Source organism: Elephas maximus, chromosome 9 (genome assembly GCF_024166365.1).
Source record: "Elephas maximus indicus isolate mEleMax1 chromosome 9, mEleMax1 primary haplotype, whole genome shotgun sequence".
NCBI lineage: Eukaryota > Metazoa > Chordata > Mammalia > Proboscidea > Elephantidae > Elephas > Elephas maximus.
In genome coordinates, this window is record NC_064827.1 from 59,855,198 (window position 1) to 59,874,284 (window position 19,087).

General features: G+C 36.6%; 1 protein-coding gene across 1 annotated transcript in view; it reads right to left on the reverse strand.

The window, feature by feature from the left end:
- SVEP1 (sushi, von Willebrand factor type A, EGF and pentraxin domain containing 1) overlaps nt 1–19,087 on the reverse strand; it is a 194,867-nt gene that overhangs the window by 59,824 nt on the left and 115,956 nt on the right. Inside the window, exons 19-24 of the mRNA XM_049896872.1 lie at nt 14,421–14,582; nt 13,948–14,039; nt 12,758–12,854; nt 10,403–10,516; nt 7,803–7,916; nt 2,373–2,574 (exon numbers count right to left, since the gene is read on the reverse strand). Coding sequence (XP_049752829.1) covers nt 2,373–2,574; nt 7,803–7,916; nt 10,403–10,516; nt 12,758–12,854; nt 13,948–14,039; nt 14,421–14,582 — 781 coding nt within the window. The remainder of the gene's footprint in view (nt 1–2,372; nt 2,575–7,802; nt 7,917–10,402; nt 10,517–12,757; nt 12,855–13,947; nt 14,040–14,420; nt 14,583–19,087) is intronic.

Genomic DNA, 19,087 nt, shown 5'->3' on the forward strand with positions numbered 1-19,087 from the left:
TGATTGCAGAAAGGCATTACAGGAAGTCTTTCATTTATGATAACATTGTCTCAAAAGACATTGAAAATTGAAATGCTGAAGCGTATTTTCCACATCAAAAGTTTTTTGATTTTCCACATCAAAATAGAAAAAGTTCAGACACTGTTCTAGATGCTGTCCATGTCTTCATGCTTTCTACATCTTCAGCCAATCTTTACAACAAAGAGGCAATACTATTATTTTTCCCATTTTACAGATGAGGAAACTGTAGTTCAGAGAGGCTAAAGTAATTTTCCCAAGTCCTGGTAATGCAGTGGTTAAGAGCTTGGCTGCTAACCAAAAGTTCAGCAGTTTGAATCCACCAGCTGCTCCTTGGAAATTCTATGGGACAGTTCTACTTTGTCCTATAGGGTCGCTGTGAGTTGGAATTGACTCGAGAGCAACTTTTTTTTTTTTTTTAATTGCTACTAAGTGATACTTGAAAATGAAATGTTGAGTGAAAAACAAATTGCAAAAGGTATGTATAATATGATACCACTTACATATCACTCCTAACAGTACTATATACTGTTCATGGAGTCACATATGTAGTAGAGTATAAAATCTAAACAAGGAAGATAAACACCAACTTCAGGACAGTGGTTATCTTTGGGGAAGAAAGGAAACTGTGTATGTGTGTGTGTGCGTATGTGTGTGTTGGAGGGAATCCAACACTATCTTTAGCACTTATTTGTTTAAAACAAAAGATGTGATGCAAACATGGCAACATCACAGTGATGAATGCATGATTTTTATTCTTCTTTGTACTATGTTTGAAATATTTCAGAATTAAAAAGGGCCTGTTGGATAAGAACTTGGCTGATAACCAGAAAGTCAGCAGTTCGAATCTACCAGCTGTTGCTTGGAAACCCTATGGGGCAGTTCTACTCTGCCCTATAGGGTCGCTGTGAGTCAGAATCTACTTGACGGCAATAGGTTTTGGTTTTTGTTCGATAAATGGTAACCAGTATTGCTATTAGCATTTTCACATGGAAACCTCTTTGATATAGGTAGGCTCGGAGGCATAATATGAATAAACGGTTTTTAGGGAGTTTAAAAAGAAATCTCACTTTGAATTGGGGGATCTTACCGAGTTCTCCGCATTTCATGATGTATCCATAAAATCTGAATTTCGCTAATCTTTATCCTCTGAGATTTGAAATCATTACAACACTCCAATATCTTCAATTACAAAATGGGTTTATTTGGGCAATAACTTGCATTCTTTTTGGATTAGGAGAGCGTACTTTCACCTTTCCCCTAGTTAGGATTGAGACAAATTTGGTATCCGCCAACTGTTTTGAACACTGAAGAGAATTTGGAGCCCTTGTATCTAGCTTTATCTGGAAATTTCTCATTACCTATGGTTAGGTGTTACATGACACAGGGTGCGAGAAGCCAATATGAAGCTAACGCAACACTGATGAAATCTTACCTCCTCAAACATCTGATCGGCAGAATTGCTTTCCTATTTCTTTCTGATAGTATCCTGGCTATTCGCTGGGGGATTATGATGCAACAGGACTGAGACGGGAGGGGACTGGGAAATGCTGCAACTGGAGAAGACTTTTTTTTTTCTGCTTTAACTTTTGCAAACTTATAAAACCAGCAGCATCTTGAAGACAATAACGTTTTCAAAGATTCTGCATACAAGACCAGTCTGCCCTCTGTACTACAGAAGCTACAGATCTTGTAAGAGAAAGGGATGGAACAGGACAGTCTTGATAATGATGGTATGAGAGTGTTAGTTTTCAAAATATTCTACTGACACCCTAGGAACTGCCTCAGGAAGACAAAGTCTTCCTCCCTGCAAAGTCACTATTTTCATCCACAAAAACACAGCTTTATTATTTTATTTTTTATACTCTCAGGTTAGATTTTTGAATCAGGGTTACTAAATTAAGAAAAAAAAAAGTCTGAAAACCATGGAGATAGTATGTAGACTAGTATTGCAATAGTCTGATTGCACAATTCCTTGTGATTTTACCTACTGTGCAAACTTCAGCTAAAATATAAAAATTTGTCTAGTCTAGCGCTTATGCTTCAGTGTAATGGTATTTCCTTTCATCTTCTATGATTTCCTAAGTACAGAACAGTGGTCCCCAAACTTGGCTGTGCATAAGAATCACTGGGGAACTTAAAACATAGAGTTCCCTTATTTGAAAATTACTTACTTTCCACATCTCACTTAGTGAATCAGAGCCTCAAGTGGAGGGGAGATTCTGCTCTAGCCTGTACTCAGGCCAGCATTTGGGAATGGCTGACTCAGGGCTCCAAGTAATATTTCATGAAGATTGCAGAATGAACAGTTAAGAAAAGAAAAATCGTGAGAAGAACAAAACATAGCCTTTTACCTGAAGCTATTGATACCATCTTTACAGGTAGCTCCATTTTTGCACGGTTGACTGAGACATTCATCCACGTTTTTTTCACATCGGGTACCCAAAAATCCAGGTGGGCATTTGCACAAGAACCCTCCAACCTGGTCTTCACAGACTGCATTATTTAAGCACGGACTTGGCTGACATTCATTGACTTCTATTTCACAGTGCAGTCCTAGGGATGGACGAGGAAGAGAAAGGATGCAAAAAATTAACTCCCCTGGAAAACTGTGAGCAAGGTGTTGACTCATTAGAGGATGCTGCTTTCTAAGGGATTGGAATGGAGGCTGCTGAGCTGCAGAGTAACTCACTGACCTAGCAAACTGCTCTGAGAACCAATTCTTTAATGAGCCCTGGTTTTTGAATTCTGCATTTTTGATAATCTTCTCTTTTTATCTCACCGTCTCTCTGAAACTAAGATTAGTAATGGACATCTAATTGAGATACTGATGTTTAAAAAAGAAAGCTAGTACATTTGGTCCAAAATTTTCCTCTTTCTTCTGCCTTGCCTCTTTCCTTCACTGGCGATTTTCTTACTTAGACTTTTTCCTTATCGATTTTTTTTTTTTTTAACATTTTATTGTGCATTAGGTGAAAGTTTACACAGAAAATTGGTTTCCCATTCAGTAAGTCATACACAAAATTTTCTGGGACGTTGGCTGCAATCCCTGCAATACATCAGCACTTTCCCCCTTTCCACCCTGGGTTCCCTGTTTCCATTCCTCCAGTTTCCCTGCTCCTCCCTACTTTCTCATCTTTGCTTTTGGGCAAATGTTGCCCTTTTGGTCTGGTATAGTTGATAGTTCTAAGAAGCACATTTCTCATGGGTGTTATTTTTTTTAAAGGGCAGTCTATTATTTGGCTAATAGGTGATCTCCAGGAGTGGCTTCAGTTCTAAGTTAGGGTAGAGTGTTCAGTGTCTTAGGACAATAGTCTCAGGGATTCCTTGTTTCTATCAGACCAGTAAGTCTGGTCTTTTTCATGAATCTGAATTTTGTTCTACGTTTTTCCTCCACTCTAACCAGGATCTTCTGTTGTATTCCTGGTCAGAGTGGTTGGTGGGCACCATCTAGTTCTTCTGGTCTCAGGCTAGTAGAGGCTGTGATGCACGTGGGCCATTAGTCCTTTGGACTAATTTCTTCCTTGAATCTTTGGTTTTCTTCATTCTCCTTTGCTCCAAATGGGAAGAGACTAATAGTTGTAACTTAGATGGCTGCTTGCAAGCTTTTAAGACCCCAGACATTACTCGCCAAAGTAGAATGTAAAGCATTATCTTTATGAACTATATTATGCCAATTGACCTGGATGTCACCTGAGACTACGGTCCTTAGCCTTCTAGCCTAGTAACTCAACGCCTCAGGGCGTCTGGTTATATCTAAGAAGTTTCCACAACTGTGTCCCCTATGTGCTCTATTATGTGTATGAATATACATGCAGCACATACAAATGTGTATGCAGAAATATCCACAACCACACTATATACGCACACGGGTGTACTCCTATACGACCTCCCACATCTATTTAACGTACATACCTACCTATGTATCCATTTATATAGTTTGTTATTCCTGTTTTTGCAGGATTGTACATCTAACAGTATTTACTTACTGCAGTTGCCCTTTATTCTTGCATACCTCTCAGTGTCTTCCTTTGCCTTGGCTACGTTGTGTTGACATCCTCCATATTGTATACTGCCTTCCCTTCACCAAAATTAACAGTTGTCTACTATCTAGTCAATGATTCTTCGTCCCTCCACCCTCCCATCCCTGGTAACCATCAAAGAATGTTACTTCCTGTGTGTAAAGAAATACTGTATGGTCTCATACAACATTTGTCCTTTTGTGACTGGCTTATTTCACTCAGCTTAATGTCCTCCAGATTCATCCATGTAGTGAAATGTTTTGTGGATTCATCATTATTCTTTATTGTCACGTAGTATTCCATTGTGTATGCGCACCACAGTCTGTTTATCCATTAATCTGTTGCTGAGCACTTAGGTTGTTTCCATCTTTTTGTTATTGTGAATAATGCTGCAATGAACATGGGTGTGCATATGTCTACTTATGTCACGGCTCTTATTCCTCTAGGATATATTCCTAGGAGTGGGATTGCTGGACCATATGGTGTTCCTATTTCTAGCTTTTTAAGGATGCGCCATACCGTTTTCTATAGTGGTAGTACCATTTTACAATCCCACCAGCAGTGTATGAGAGTTCCAATCTCCCCACACCCTCGCCAGCATTTGTTGTTTCCTGTTTTTTTTTAATCATTGCTATTATTGCCGTGGTGAGATGGTATCTCATTGTAGTTTTGATTTGCATTTCTCTAATGGCTAATGATCACTAGCATCTCTTCATGTGTTTGTTAGCCAACTGAATGTCTTCTTTGGTGAAGCATCTGTTCATATCGTTTCCCCACTTTTTAGATGGGTTGTTTGTCTTTTTGTTGTTGAGGTGTTCAAGTTTTCTATAAATTTCTGAGATTAGACCCTTGTCAGACATGTCATTGCTAATGTTTTCTCCCAGTCTGTAGGTTCCCTTTTCACTCTTTTGGTGGAGTCTTTTGATGAGCATAAGTGTTTCATTTCTAGGAGGTCCCAGTTGTCTAGTTTATCTTCTGCTGTTTTGCGTTTTTAAATTATGTTTGATAGTCTATTTATGCCATAAATTAGGGCCCCATCATTGTCCCTATGTATTTTTCCATGAACTTCAGAGTTGTAGGTTTAACATTTAGGCCTTTGATCCATTTTGAGTTAGTTTTTGTGTGTGGTGTGAGGTATGGACCCTGTTTCATTTTTCTGTAAACACATATCCAGTTTTGCCAGCACCTTTTGTTAAAGAGACAACCTCTTCCCCATTTAATGGATTTCTGTCCTTTGTCAAAGATCAGCAGTCCATAGCTGGATGGATTTACTTCTGAGTTCTCAATTCTGTTCTATTGTCTATGTGTCTGTCACTATACCAGTACTGGGATGTTTAGACTACCATTACTGTAGAGTAGGTTCTGAAATCAGGAAGTGTGATATCTCCTACTTTGTTCTTCTTCTTCAATAATGTTTTAGCTATCTGGTGTCAATTAAGTTCATATATATTTTTTACTGTATTATTTTGCATTCATTTGCAAAATGATCTTACATGATTTGTATCCAGTTTCTTCTTGAAGTCTGTCTTAGCATGTCCTTGTTCTCTCTCTCTCCTCCAACCCCCCTCCCTCACCAATCTCCCTCTCTTTCTCTGTCTCACATTGCCTAGCACAGTTCTATTCACAGAGTGGAAATTCTGTAAATGCTTAGTGAGTGAAAAAGCCAAATGATTAGTAAGTTAAAATTAAAAACATACATGTTCACCGTAGAAAATATAAAAAATCCAGAAAAAGCACATTAAAGAAAAAATAAAAATCACCTTTAATCTCAGAAGTACTTTTCTAATATTTATTCTCTGCATAAGTATATATAAATGCATAAACAAAATGAATCCTCTTGTTTATACTGTGTGTACCTTGCTTTCTTTTTCACTTAACAGTATATTGTAAACACTTCCCTATGGTGTTAAATATTCTACATCATACTTGACTTAAATCAGAGGACTGACTATTCCATGGATTTATCCATGCCCATTTTTTGTTTTGGAATCAAATCATATACACTGAGATCTTGTAATTTTATAATTGAAACAATTCTACCATGTCACTTTTACAAACATTTCATGACTTCCCTCCCTCATTTGTTCTTCTAGATGAAATTTTTAATCATTATATTAATTCTGCTTCCTTGAAAAAAAAAACACTTTTGGGGTTTTGATTGAAGTTGATTGTACACTAATTTGGGGAGAAATAAGACTATAATATTTAGAACTGCCATTCAAGGATGTGTCTCAATTTTTAAGGTCTTTTTATCTTTCAGTAAAATTTAAAATTTTTCTTCATATATGTTCTGCATGTTTAAGTTTCTTATGCTTTATGGTGCTATTGTGAATTAAGTGTTATTCTGTTATGTTTTTTATTATATAAAAATGAATATAAAATATTTAAAATGTTTACATATTTATTTTAAACTATCGTATTAAATCCCATCCATTTATAGCCTATCAATTTTAATCATTTTAGTTTAATGTTCTGTATCTCATCAGCAGATACTACAACTAATATCTGACTGGATCTCTTTTTCTTCTATTTGACTTTAACAGAAATTTCTCTAGTCCAATGTTCCTCAGGTATGAGTGAATGAATGCAGATTTCTGGGCCCCATCCAAGACCAAGAATGAGACTATCTGGAGGCAGGCTCAGGATTTTGTGCTTCTGTAAAACGGTGCGGGGGCAGTGTCTGACCTCCTCTAACTTCACAAAGAGGAAGGAGAACCAAGATCAACAGCCCAGGGCTGATTCCTATGAGGCGGAGGTCAGACGTGCCTGTTCTCTCTGCCATCTTTACTAATTCTGATATCAACCATCCTTCACACAGCATGCTCGACTTCTCTGCTGGGCTCAATAATTCATTGCAATGGCCACACAGAACTCACAAAGCATACTCAAGACTAGGGGGTTTATTAGGGAAATAACAGTTACAATTCAGGCTCAGGAACACTCAAAATACAGTTCTTCCATCAAGACAGCCTCTTCCCAACCATGTTATCAGGCGTGCCTCTCCCTGGCCCTAAGTCTCTGCCCAAAGACATTCAGATTTCTCTCTCTGTGGGCTGGGAAGCCCATTTCACCGTCTCCTGCTGCCAGATCTCTCCTGCTGGTCTCTCCCCCCTTGGTGGTGGTGAGCTCCTCCTCTCTGCTCTGGAATTGGCTCTTTTAAGGCAAAACTGACCAATCCCCTTGGTAGGCCACATTTACCCTATCACACGGTGTCGCCCAATCGCCTGGGTGGGAGTTACAAGATCACGGTGAGAAAGGTAACGCTGCAGCTGCAGCTTCCTACATGATTCTTATTAATAGAGTTTGATCTTTTAATCATATTGATCGCTGATTTGAAATATGTACTTTTAATCATATAATGGAATTTAAAAATATATTTGTTGACTGAATGAAAGACCATTTTGCTTCCAAGGAAGCTATTTTACTGATCTGACATTTTAGGAACCCTCTGCATTTCTTAAGAACTTTTAGAATTTAAAGAAAATATTAATAAATGTAACGATACCGTATTTTTGTGCAAATAACACGTGCCTTCTACATTTGTTTGCCAGGCCCAACCTCCCCTGTGAGGTATCTTTGTAAGTACGCTATGCTAATTTTTTCTACAGCGACATGTAAACAAAACTTGACATAGCGGCACTTCTGAAAATACCTCGTGGTGGGGAGGAGGGCACGCTGGCGAACGCCGTGCATTCAGTAAAAAACGGTATGTGGAGCTTTACAGGATTTTAGGACAATATAGGAGGAATGGCAACATCTTACCTATGAATCCTTTTATACACACGCAGTGATAGCCAGCCAAACCATCAACGCAGGTTCCTTTATTTAAACAAGGACTAGAGCTACATTCATTTATATTTTCTTCACACAGTTGACCTGCAAAGGATCACAAACTTTTTGAGCTCGAGAAATGTGAAAGGACATTAAGACCAACAGTTTCAGGGAACTTGTTCAGGTGTCAGAGCAGAACAATTGGAAATCATGGATTGCATGTTGGTGAAACATTTTGCTGTTTGCAAAATATCTTGAAATAAAAAAAACCTTCTTGCATTCTACAAACTGTAAAAAAAAAAAAATTGTCCAACTAGAAATTGGACACCAAGTCATATTTGTAGTTAAGATGGTAAGTGTTAATTTTGTATCAACAAATTTCACGTATTACTCTTTTGCTAGCTGTTTACACCTTTGGAGAGTTTATTCTTTTACAGATAAGAGGTAATAGTTACAAAGTTTGAAAAAAAAATAAGGGAGAAATATATTGAACAAAGAAAACAACTTATTTTGTTTTGCAAATTGAGAAAACACAGCCAATCTTCTGTGAAGCTCTTCCATTTTCAAGGTGAATTATTTGAGAACAACTGATATAATTCAAATCCTTCATTTTACAGACCCAGAAAATGAGAATCAAAGAGATCTATGACATTTCCACAGCCAAGCATAGAAATGAGCCTAGAATCTTAAGTTTTTAAACTCAAGTATGAATATATAAAAACTGCTTGAGTTGAAGAGGTTAGGGCGCTTAGACCGACAACCCCTGGAAGTCTGTAACACGTATCTAAAAATTTACGTACTGTAGCAACATGAAGATGTACTAAGTGCAAATCTCACCAATAAGTCAGCTTTGGATAACAGTAAATCTAAGATAGACTCTGTACTCTCAGATAGACGACAGTGAGCATTTTTTTGTCTTTCACAGTAGGTCCGCCCAATAAATTTCATGTCTAGTAAATATTTATTTTGATTTAGAAGCCTGCATCTATTTTTTCCCAAAGTGTGTGTCTGCCATTATGGGCACAAGCTTTCACTAGGATTCAACCCTAGGTGCCACTGACTTGAGATTCAGAATTTCAGTTAAGAAACGTGTGTTGAAGCTGCACCATTCTCGTATTGTATGTGCAAATGCAGCCATATGCACGTGGCAAAGAGGGTGGAGGGAGGGAGTGAGAGAATACTGAAATTGGCCAAGCTATTTGGGTACAGATGCAGCTGCTGAACGCACTGTCTGCAAACCTGAATGTTCCTCAATTGGTTTTAGAGTCTGCATGCCTCTCAGAATGCAAGCTTAGTGTGATTTGTTTTAAAATATATGTGACATGGCCCCTAACTGCAAACCAGCTACTTTATCTGGTATACACGATCCAAAATTTATCTCTTTCCTTGTTGAAGGCAAAACAAGATTATTGAAAGATAACAGGCCTGTCCACTCTACTTAACTACTGATTTAAGGGATTTTCAAGGGCTATTTTGATATCTCCAAGTTTCTCCTATATACAGACTTTTGAACTAAACTTCCAGGTAAAATATGATTCTACTGTATAAACTCAATGTATTTCCCCATATGACTATGATTACCATTGCCACATGAATTCCACATGGAGAAAATATTAAGAGTTGATTTAAATGATTACTCCTATACATTTTGATATTCACATTTTCATTTCTTTATGAAAATTGTTTCTGCATGATAAAGTCATTAGACTCTAGTTCCTTCAAAATAGTCACATATTTGAAAAGATATCTTGAGGTATGTTTTTAGTATTATAACAATAATTTTACGAGTTATGTAACGTGTTGGATGATGTAGATATTATCTCATCATTCCCCCACAGCAATATTTTGAAGTTATTGGCACTTAGAAAATAATAAATTATATTCTATATCATGTGACCAGATTATAAATATTGTAATAATTGTAATGTGATTGAACAAAATTAAGAATAAGATCAATGTTTGTAAGTTACAGGGCGGGGGGGTTAAAACTGCTTAAATGAGAAATGCACTTAAATATATGTATTCACTTAAGTTAAAAAGGAGAGGCAGAGGAGACCATAACAATCTGAGGGACACAAATGCCTAAGGTTCCGCTAGTAATAGTCACACACACATACACAGGAATAAGCACATACACACGTTGTAACTTAAGTAAAATACTAGTGAAGAGGTAGCGGAAGATCCAATCTTTGCTAGGCTTCACATACTTGCTCTCATTTGATGACCCTTCACTTTTACATATGATGAAAAGTCACAAATCTAGTTGATGAAGATAGGGCTCAAAACCAGATCTGCCTGTTTTACAAATCCCAAGCAGTTTCATACTGCCAAATTAATATCATGACATGACAGCATAATGAAAAGAACATTTTCCAATGCATATAACTTAACATTAGAAAACATGCCTCTTCAGCATGTTTATAATATTTTTTATGAATGTATTCTGCCAATGCATTTAAAATTTACCTCAGCTATGAAATTTTAATGATTCCAAAGTTTATATGGAAACCCTGGTGGCGTAGTGGTTAAGTGCTATGGCTGCTAACCAAGAGGTCGGCAGTTTATATTGTAAAAACAAACTTTTCCCTTACCCGTGTAACCAGAAGGGCACTCACAAATGAATTCCCCAACATGGTCTTTACAAACTCCATTGTTGAGGCATGGCAGTGAGCTGCATTCGTCAATTTCTATTTCACACTTTAAGCCTGAAATGCAAACCAAACAACGAAGGACAATCAAAGACAAGGGTTAAGAGAAAAAGAACCACGCTTGTTCAAAGATAAATATCGCAGAAATCTGAATTTACAGGGTAGGGGTGCTGAAAGAAAGGGAAATATTTATTAAATGCTACCATCTAGTCAAATTTTCAATGAAAACATTGCGTCTTTCTAAACAGATTTAAGATGTCCTTACAAGGATGCACTAAAGGTAGGAAAGGATTATAAGCTGGAAGGGATAACTGGAAGCATAAAATGTGGCCAGGAATTGGGTTAATTCCAGAGTCAAAAATTGTTGTTGTGTGTTGTGGGGCCGATTCCAATTCATAGAGACCCGATAGGACAGAGTAGAGCTGACCTATTGGGTTTCCTAGGCTGTAATCTTTACAGGAGCAGACTGCCAGGTCTTTTCTCCTGCATAGCCGCTAGAGGGTTCAAACTACGGACCTTTTGGTTAGCAGCCAGCTACTTAACCATTTCGTCATCAAGGCTCCTCCTAAAGTAAAAAATCAAAAAAAAAAAAGTAAAAAAAAAAAAAAAAATAGGAAGTCATAAATACTTGCTACCAAGGTCATCTGGCTGAGGGGGTGGGTGGAGCTAAATCTTGCCAGATCTCAGCTCACATGCAGAGCTGAGTCCTAGAGTAAGACTGCATCTTCCCAGACAGTGTGCACAGGCTTCTATGGGGTAGCTCTGCCGGAAACCCATGTTCTTCCACTGTACCAGGGGGTCTCAAGGTGCCCCACCCCTATCAATAGCACCTACATTCCCTGGAAATTTGATGGAAATGCAAATTCTCAGGCCCCTCCCCAGACTTTCTGAACAGAAACTCTGGGGGTGGGGTCCAGCAATCTGTGTTTTAATAAATCAACCAGACAATTCTGATGCATGTTAAAGTTTGAGAACCACTGTCCTATGCCAGGTCCTCTCTCAACCACCACTCATTATAGGACTCTAGAATAAGATCCATCATTCTTATAGAATATCAGGACCAAGAGTTTTTATAAAAATTGAAACACACATATATACACATACACAAACAACCTAGTAAGCTGTAATACCAAACCAAACCCGTTACTGTTGAGTTGATTTTGACTCATAGTGACCCTACAGGACACAGCAGAACTACCCCATAGGGTTTCCAAAAAGCAGCTGGTGGACTCGAATTGCCAACCTTTTGCTTAGCAGCTGAGCTCTTAGCCACTGCGCCACTAGGGCTCCAAGCTGTACTGAGTACATGCTAATATTTCTGAGCATCTGGAGGTTATATTTTATTTCCCAACTTTCCTTTTGTTTCTTTTGTGTCAAATTCTTTTATTAAATAACATTTTTTTCATTAAAAATATTTCATGTTGGTTGTGCCAAATCTGAAAAAATACGAACTGTCTAGACGAAAACAATGAGTATTTTAAAGAAATTTCAACTTTAAAGTACAGTAAATTAGCCTCAAAAATTACATTTCTGGATGGAATTGGAATATGAATCAAACTGCAAGAAAGCATAATTCTTATACTACATAATCAAGTCCAAGACAATACTGTTATTCTGAGAACGGCCTCCAGAAAGATAATAACGAAGCAACAAATCACAGCTATCCACAAGAACTTTCACCAGTTCACAGCCAACGAGAGAAACTGAGAGTTTGTTTGAAAGTACATATGGCTGGACAAATCTGGTGAGTGTCCTGCATTTAGTGTGTGTTAGAATAAAATTTTGGACACGACCCTGGAACTGTACTTATTTCAATTTAAATTGTGAGTTATGATGTGACTTTTACATAGAGACTTTTTATATGATTCTTTACTCTCCTCTAAGGTGTGCAAAGACAACTGCCGTTTGTGAAGTATGTATACTTTTTTCACCTACTGGCTTGTGTTTTTCAATCAAATCTTTGTGCACTGATATGGTCTAATATATCTTACAAGGAGTCTTGGTGGTGCAGTGGTTAAGTGCTCAGCTGCTAAATGAAAGGTTGATGATTCGAACCCAGCAGTTCCTAGGGAAAAAAGACCTGATCAGCTACTCCCATAAAGATTACAGCCTAGGAAATCCTATGGGACAGTTCTACTTTGTCACTTTTGGTTGCAATGAGTTGGAATCGACTCAACAGGACCTGAAGACAACAACAATGCATCTTACAGGGTATATTTTTAATGTTACAAATTTTGATATTCAATTCACAATGATTTCACATGAAAATACATTAAAATTTTTATTCCTCTATGTTACCTGTATATCCAGGTGGACAGAGGCAAACATAACCAAGCCCAAGTTGTTGGCAGGTTCCACCATTGTGGCAAGGGTTTAAGAAGCATTCGTGGAAAACCTACCAGTGACAGAAAAGTAATCTATAAGAGACAAAACACTCTCTATTCATTTCAAAGCAATGTGACAAGGGAGTCAACAGGTTTGCAATATTAGGCATCTAGTCCTAGTTTAAAGGTGAGTTCACTCAAACTAGCTGGACTGCTGCCTGCATAATGTTAGTACCTGCCATATATGGGCACATGTGATATATTTTATTCTTAAGTAATGTTCTGGTAAACTCAAGCAGTGTTTCTAAGTAGTAGCTGCACATTATAATCCGTCTGAGGTGTTTTTTAAAACATACTAATGCCACGGTAATGCCACGGTCCCAACCCAGATTGTCTAAATCAGAAGCTTTGTGCATCCTTATTTTAAGAAGTTGGCCAGTGGATCCAAATATGTCTCCAGGGTTGAGAGTCACTGCTCTTGGGCTTCCCACACATTTCTGTGTTCGCTAAGCTCAGTTTCAAGTACAGGTTGTTATATTTGGACCTAGGGAAGTTGAAGTAAGAAAAATAATTGCAATATCCTCTTCAAAAAGAGTAAAGACCAAGGAATTCATGGCTTTAGGCAAGGTGAAGTCAGAGTAATTGCTGACTGTACCAATATAATCAGATATAACAACCCGTCTTTTACAAAAATGAAAACCATTGATTATGTTCAAATATTTTTAAATCCACACCTTATTCGACTAAATGATTTCTTCCCCCCTGCCCTGGAGAAAAAAGTTAAATAATTTTCGTGATAGGTGAGTAACTTTCTGCCAATCAGAAAAGGCCTTTGGCTACACCAAATGCCCTTACTCAAACATTGGGTTATGCTGTGGCGTTAATTATTGGTGAATCAAAAGGCTCTCTACATCCACACATTCTCAGTGCTATATGTTGCTGGGGAAAACTGATATTTTTGGAACTTACAACTTCTGCTAATACAGCATTTTTGGAAAGCTCCCATTGGAAACCACAAGTAAATGCAATTATTCATTTATAATGTCCCTGAGTCTTGATTAAAATTTTAACTCTAGCAGTCTTTCTCTGTGTGACAAGCGTAATGACAAACTATTTTCCAAACTTTCTGCTACAGAAAATTTCATAATCGGAAAATGGGCTTGCCTGGCTGCTGATGTCATGCTTCTTTTTGATGTGTCCAGGAGAGACACGTGGTACTATACTCTCCTCTGCTGCAGAGAACGTTGAACTAAAAGCTAATAAAATTAATAGGAAAACATTAGAAAAACATGTCAGTCTGTGGTAGCTATTGCCAATAAGTTGATTTTATCTAGATGCTATAGTCAAGATTCTGGTTCTCAGAGTGGGCAAAGCCCCAGTGTTTTGTTTTAGTAATACTCAGAGAGCACAGACGTGGATGGCATATGTCATTCGATCTCACACTCTTAGAAGGAAACTTAGAAGTTATCAAGTTCAATGTTTCCCAAACAAGAATCTTTGAGCTACTGTCATCAAAAAGACCTCAAAAGGACAATTTAACAAGCCGAGACAAGTTAATATTGCAAATTAAAGCTTCCACAGAAACAAGCAAGTACTCCAACATGTGATTATGTAAGCAACAAAGTATATCATCTTACTTGAACAATCTGTGATGGATCTAGCACCAGTGATGGTTGTAGTTCCATAAAACGGACAAGATAAGCAGAAGGACTTCCCTGGATCGGGTTGGTAGTAGTCGCGAGGACATGGATAACAGGGCATTAACCCAGAACGAGAGAATTCTCCCACTGGACAAGATACTGCAAAGGTAAAAACAAATTATTTCTGCATATGAAGCAACACACCTACCTTGAAGAAATGTGTTGTGTTTGGTTGTAAGAAAGCTACTGAATTACTAATATAACGCCTTCCACATCTTTAATATTCGTACTATCTTATCACAAAGATAAATATTTTGTTGTGTTTCCTTTCTGTCTTTAATAACATACCCATAAAGAAACCAAAGCCGTTGCTGTTGAGTTGATTCCAATTCATAGCGACTCTGTAGGACAGAGTAGAACTGCCCTATAGGTTTCCAAGGAGCAGCTGGTGGATCTGAACTGCTGACCTTTTGGTTAGCAGCCCAAGCTCTTAACCACTGTACCACCAAGGCTCCGATAACATACGTTAACTCCATAAAAATTAGAATTGACTACACAATGTTATATTCTGATTTTCAACTTAACATTATAAGCATTTTCCATCATTAAATAATTTTTTTATTAAATAATATTTTAACATGATTTTTAATAAATACAAATGATTACATCTACTGAGCATGACTGAGCTAACCTTTTCTCCACTACTGGACATTTAGGTTATTTTCATTTGTTTGCTATTATGAAATGAAAGTTTCTACATAAATCTTTGTATCTAGCTCTGCTTATTTCCTTGGAATAAATCACAAGGGGTTAAGCCGTTAGGTCTAAAGACTTGGAAAAAAAAATTAAAGCCAATGATATATAATATCAAAGCATGAAAAATAGCTCCAGTTTACACTGCCATCAAGCGTATGAAATCTTCTTCTCCCTTTATATTCATCAGCAGTGATAGTAATTATTTTTAAAAAATTCGATTTGAAGGTAAAACAGAATTGCACTGTTAATTTAATATGCATTTTTGAGGATAAATGAAGTTATTTTCTTCTTATGTTGATTAGAAATTTTATTTCTTCTATACAGTTGCATATTATTCATTGGGAATCTTACTTTTATGATGATTTTATAAATCAAGGACATGAATACTCTGACACACATAGAGCAAGTATTTTTACCAGTTTATGTTTTGTCTTTTAATTTTATTTAACTGCTTTCATTGAATGAGGTATTAGTTTTTATTCATTCCTATTTAATCATGGAATAATGTAAGAGAATAGATTTCCCTATGAAAACAATTTTAGCTAAATCACAGTCCTTGATAATTAATATTCTCATTTTACTTGCTATTTTTTAAATAATATGAATTATAATTTTGATTTTTTCTTTGATGTAATTGTTTTCTTGGAGGGGTGACTTAAAATGTTATTTCCACAAACACTGTAAACTCATTTAGTTTAAAATGGTTTTCTGAGTCTTAAGTTTCCAAAAATGATGGTCTGTTTAGAAAAATACTTTCCAAAGAGTCAATTAAAATAGTTAACTAAAAACATAAAACTTCCACTGTAAAAGTATAAAAATTCTGTTTGAGAGGATTTATGAGTGTATATTAAAAGCTAAAAAGAAACTCCATCAGAAAAGTCCAAGATGCTATTATAAACTGTTACATATCACCTTCAGCATAACATTACTCTCAAAAAGAAAAGCCTATATTCCTAAAAACTGACAAAATGCCAAAAATTATACTAACATAGACTAGTAATAGAATATTCAGTTTAAAAATCAATGTCTGTTGTTTTCCAGAACAGCTAACAGGCTATTGTGATGTCTATAATTCGTTTCAAAATAGTTTGGCATGAAAGCGTAAAATAGATTTGCATGTGAAAATCAGTTCAAATTACATTCCAAGGGCAGACATATTTCTAAACAGAAATTTACTCAGCAAGAGTGGTCAATTAGCAATTAATATAGTATTTATATAATGCAATAAATAAATAAATTAAAAAAATACAAAATGTCCATGCATAAACATATACATATATATAAAATAGTACTATATATTATACAGAGCCTTGGTGGCACAGTGGTTAAGAGCTTAGCTGCTAACCAAAAGGTTCACAGTTTGAATCTACCAGCCGCTCCTTGGTAACCCTATGGGGCAGTTCTACTCTGTCCTATATGGCCACCATGAGTCAGACTTGACTTGACGGCATCGGGTTTTGGTTTGGATATAGTATATAATATGGTACTACACAAACATACCTACACAAAAACATACACACATACATACGTAAATACATAGTTCTGAAAGGACTAATGCCATAAGAAAAGAGGGGGAAAGTTTCATTTTGAATTGTGGTCAAAGAAACAGTGGTTTCTGAGTCAAGAAAAATGGTACGAAATCCTTATCATTTTTTTTTTTATTCCGTGGTAGAGAGAAAGAGAAAAAAAAATCTAAATTATGCCAAAAGTGATACTAAAATTTAATTAATAGTGCATCGAAGTAGCCAGTGAAAAATGCCATCCCGTGGCACAAGTCTGACATGCACCACTAAAGGCCTGATTTTGGTCTCTAATACTATTTTCCACTAAACAAATAGATTCCTTAGAAGAATGGCTGGGGTAGAGAAACAAAAGATTATCTAGAGACATTTTGATATTGTTGAAAAACATAAATGTTTTCAAAAGACAAGTTAAAAGGACCTAAGAATTAAATTAAAACAAGTTACGCCTGTAGAAAGCCTTGAATCTGAAATGATGCTCAAAACGAAAAAGGAAAACCTTATTTGTAAACAATTGGTACAATAGTCAGAGGTCAAAGATATCATCTTGAGCTTCATCCTAAAAGGTCAAGGGAGGAGGTGTTGTCCTCCTGCCCCCCAAATAATCTTGCCTTCTCTGGGAACACATGCTAATAATGGCAACAACAAATCATTTGTGCAACTTATTCTTCAAATAAAAAGTCAACTTTTTAGAAACGAAAAATTTCAGACTCTGGAGTTAGTAGCCACTAACTACTAAAAAAAAAAAAAACCTCACTGCTGTTGAGTCAATTACCAACTCATAGCGACCCTATATAGGACAGGACAGAGTAAAACTGCCCCATGAAGTTTCCAAGGAGCGCCTGGTGGATTCGAACTGCTGACATTTTGGTTAGTAGCCATAGCTCTTAACCATGACGCCACCAGCGTTTCCTTATTTAATGACCTAAGAAGTAATAAAAGGCAAAACGTATAAAGGATCTATTATTACTTGAAGATGGTAATATACTTAAATATAATTGTTATGCTGATTAGGTTTTAAGTTCAACATGCTAAAGAACTTCAAAACATAGTATCTTACCAAAAAGTAAGATAAACTGTACCATATGCCTGTAAAAACAATATGGAAAAAGAGGGAGACAGAAAAAGTTGAAAGATAAGAAAAAATATATAAGCGGGTATCTTAGAACTTAGAAAAAGTTACGTTTAAAGTCGTTTGTTCAGCACCACAAGAAAAAGTGCTGAGTTTTGTTATGCGAAATTTTCACTCATGCTGAGCAGAATGTGGTTAAACTTGTGCTAGGAATATTAGGAGAAGTGGGGCAGTTAGTTACCAGAAGTTTAGAGACTTTCTGGAATTGCCTAATTGCAATAATTCAGTATTAGACAAACCTCAAGGTTTCTTTGGAAAGCTAAATAAAAAAATGTCTAATATGAACTTTTTTCAGTATACAAATCCTGGCTGCTTTTGTGGTTGGAGAGAATGAGAAAATTTTCTTTTATTGCAGACTCTCTCCCCAAATTAGTTTGTATATTGACAAAATAAAAGTCTCTAGCAGATCTATTTCAACCATAATCTCAAGCCTTGTTTAACTGTAATTTAATCAAAACCAAAGCTGGCATTACACAACAGACATAGTTAAAGAATTTCAATTAGGTCCTAGCTAAATTCTCAGCTCTTCAGTGTATCATTAGATTGATGCACACTACTCAATTCCTCAAATCTAAGAGACTTCCATCTACTATAGTCCTACTGGACAGAGGTAATTTAAACAGGTGACGTATATAATTACCTTTCATTCTGTTGTATATGATGGGGTCGCTATGAGTCGAACTAACTCAATGGCACCTAACAACATGTATTACCTACCCTGTTTTCTCCCTACAGCACTTGACTCATGAGGGCTACATCTCCCAAGATGCAATACTAGGCGCTCTCCACCTCACCAGCACAGACAAACTTCTGACACAATCATTTTCTAGGAAAGTCAGTCTGTAATTGGATGCAGATGTATCTAATTGGACGCATTGACTTGGGCGCAACGAGGGTGGGTGGTGTGTGTGGGTGTGTAGCTCAAAAGAAATGGGAATGAGCAGATCAGCTTCTGAAAACTTCACTCATTCCATAATGGAATAGGTTTTCAATTTTCTGATTGCCATAGACCTTAGGTTTTAAAATAAGAATGTAGAGAACGGGGAAGATACTTTTTTTTTTTTATTAATTTCCAGAGGTAGGCCAACAACTTTTTTTTTTCAAATCCAGTTCCATGATTTTCAAGTACAGTAGTTGCAGTTTTCTGGAGGTTCTGACAGTAGGCTGACCTTGACCGTCAGTATTAGTTTCATTGTAATTCTAAATTTCCATCTTTTATCTTTGTTTACACCTTCATTAATATTTCTCTGGAAAAC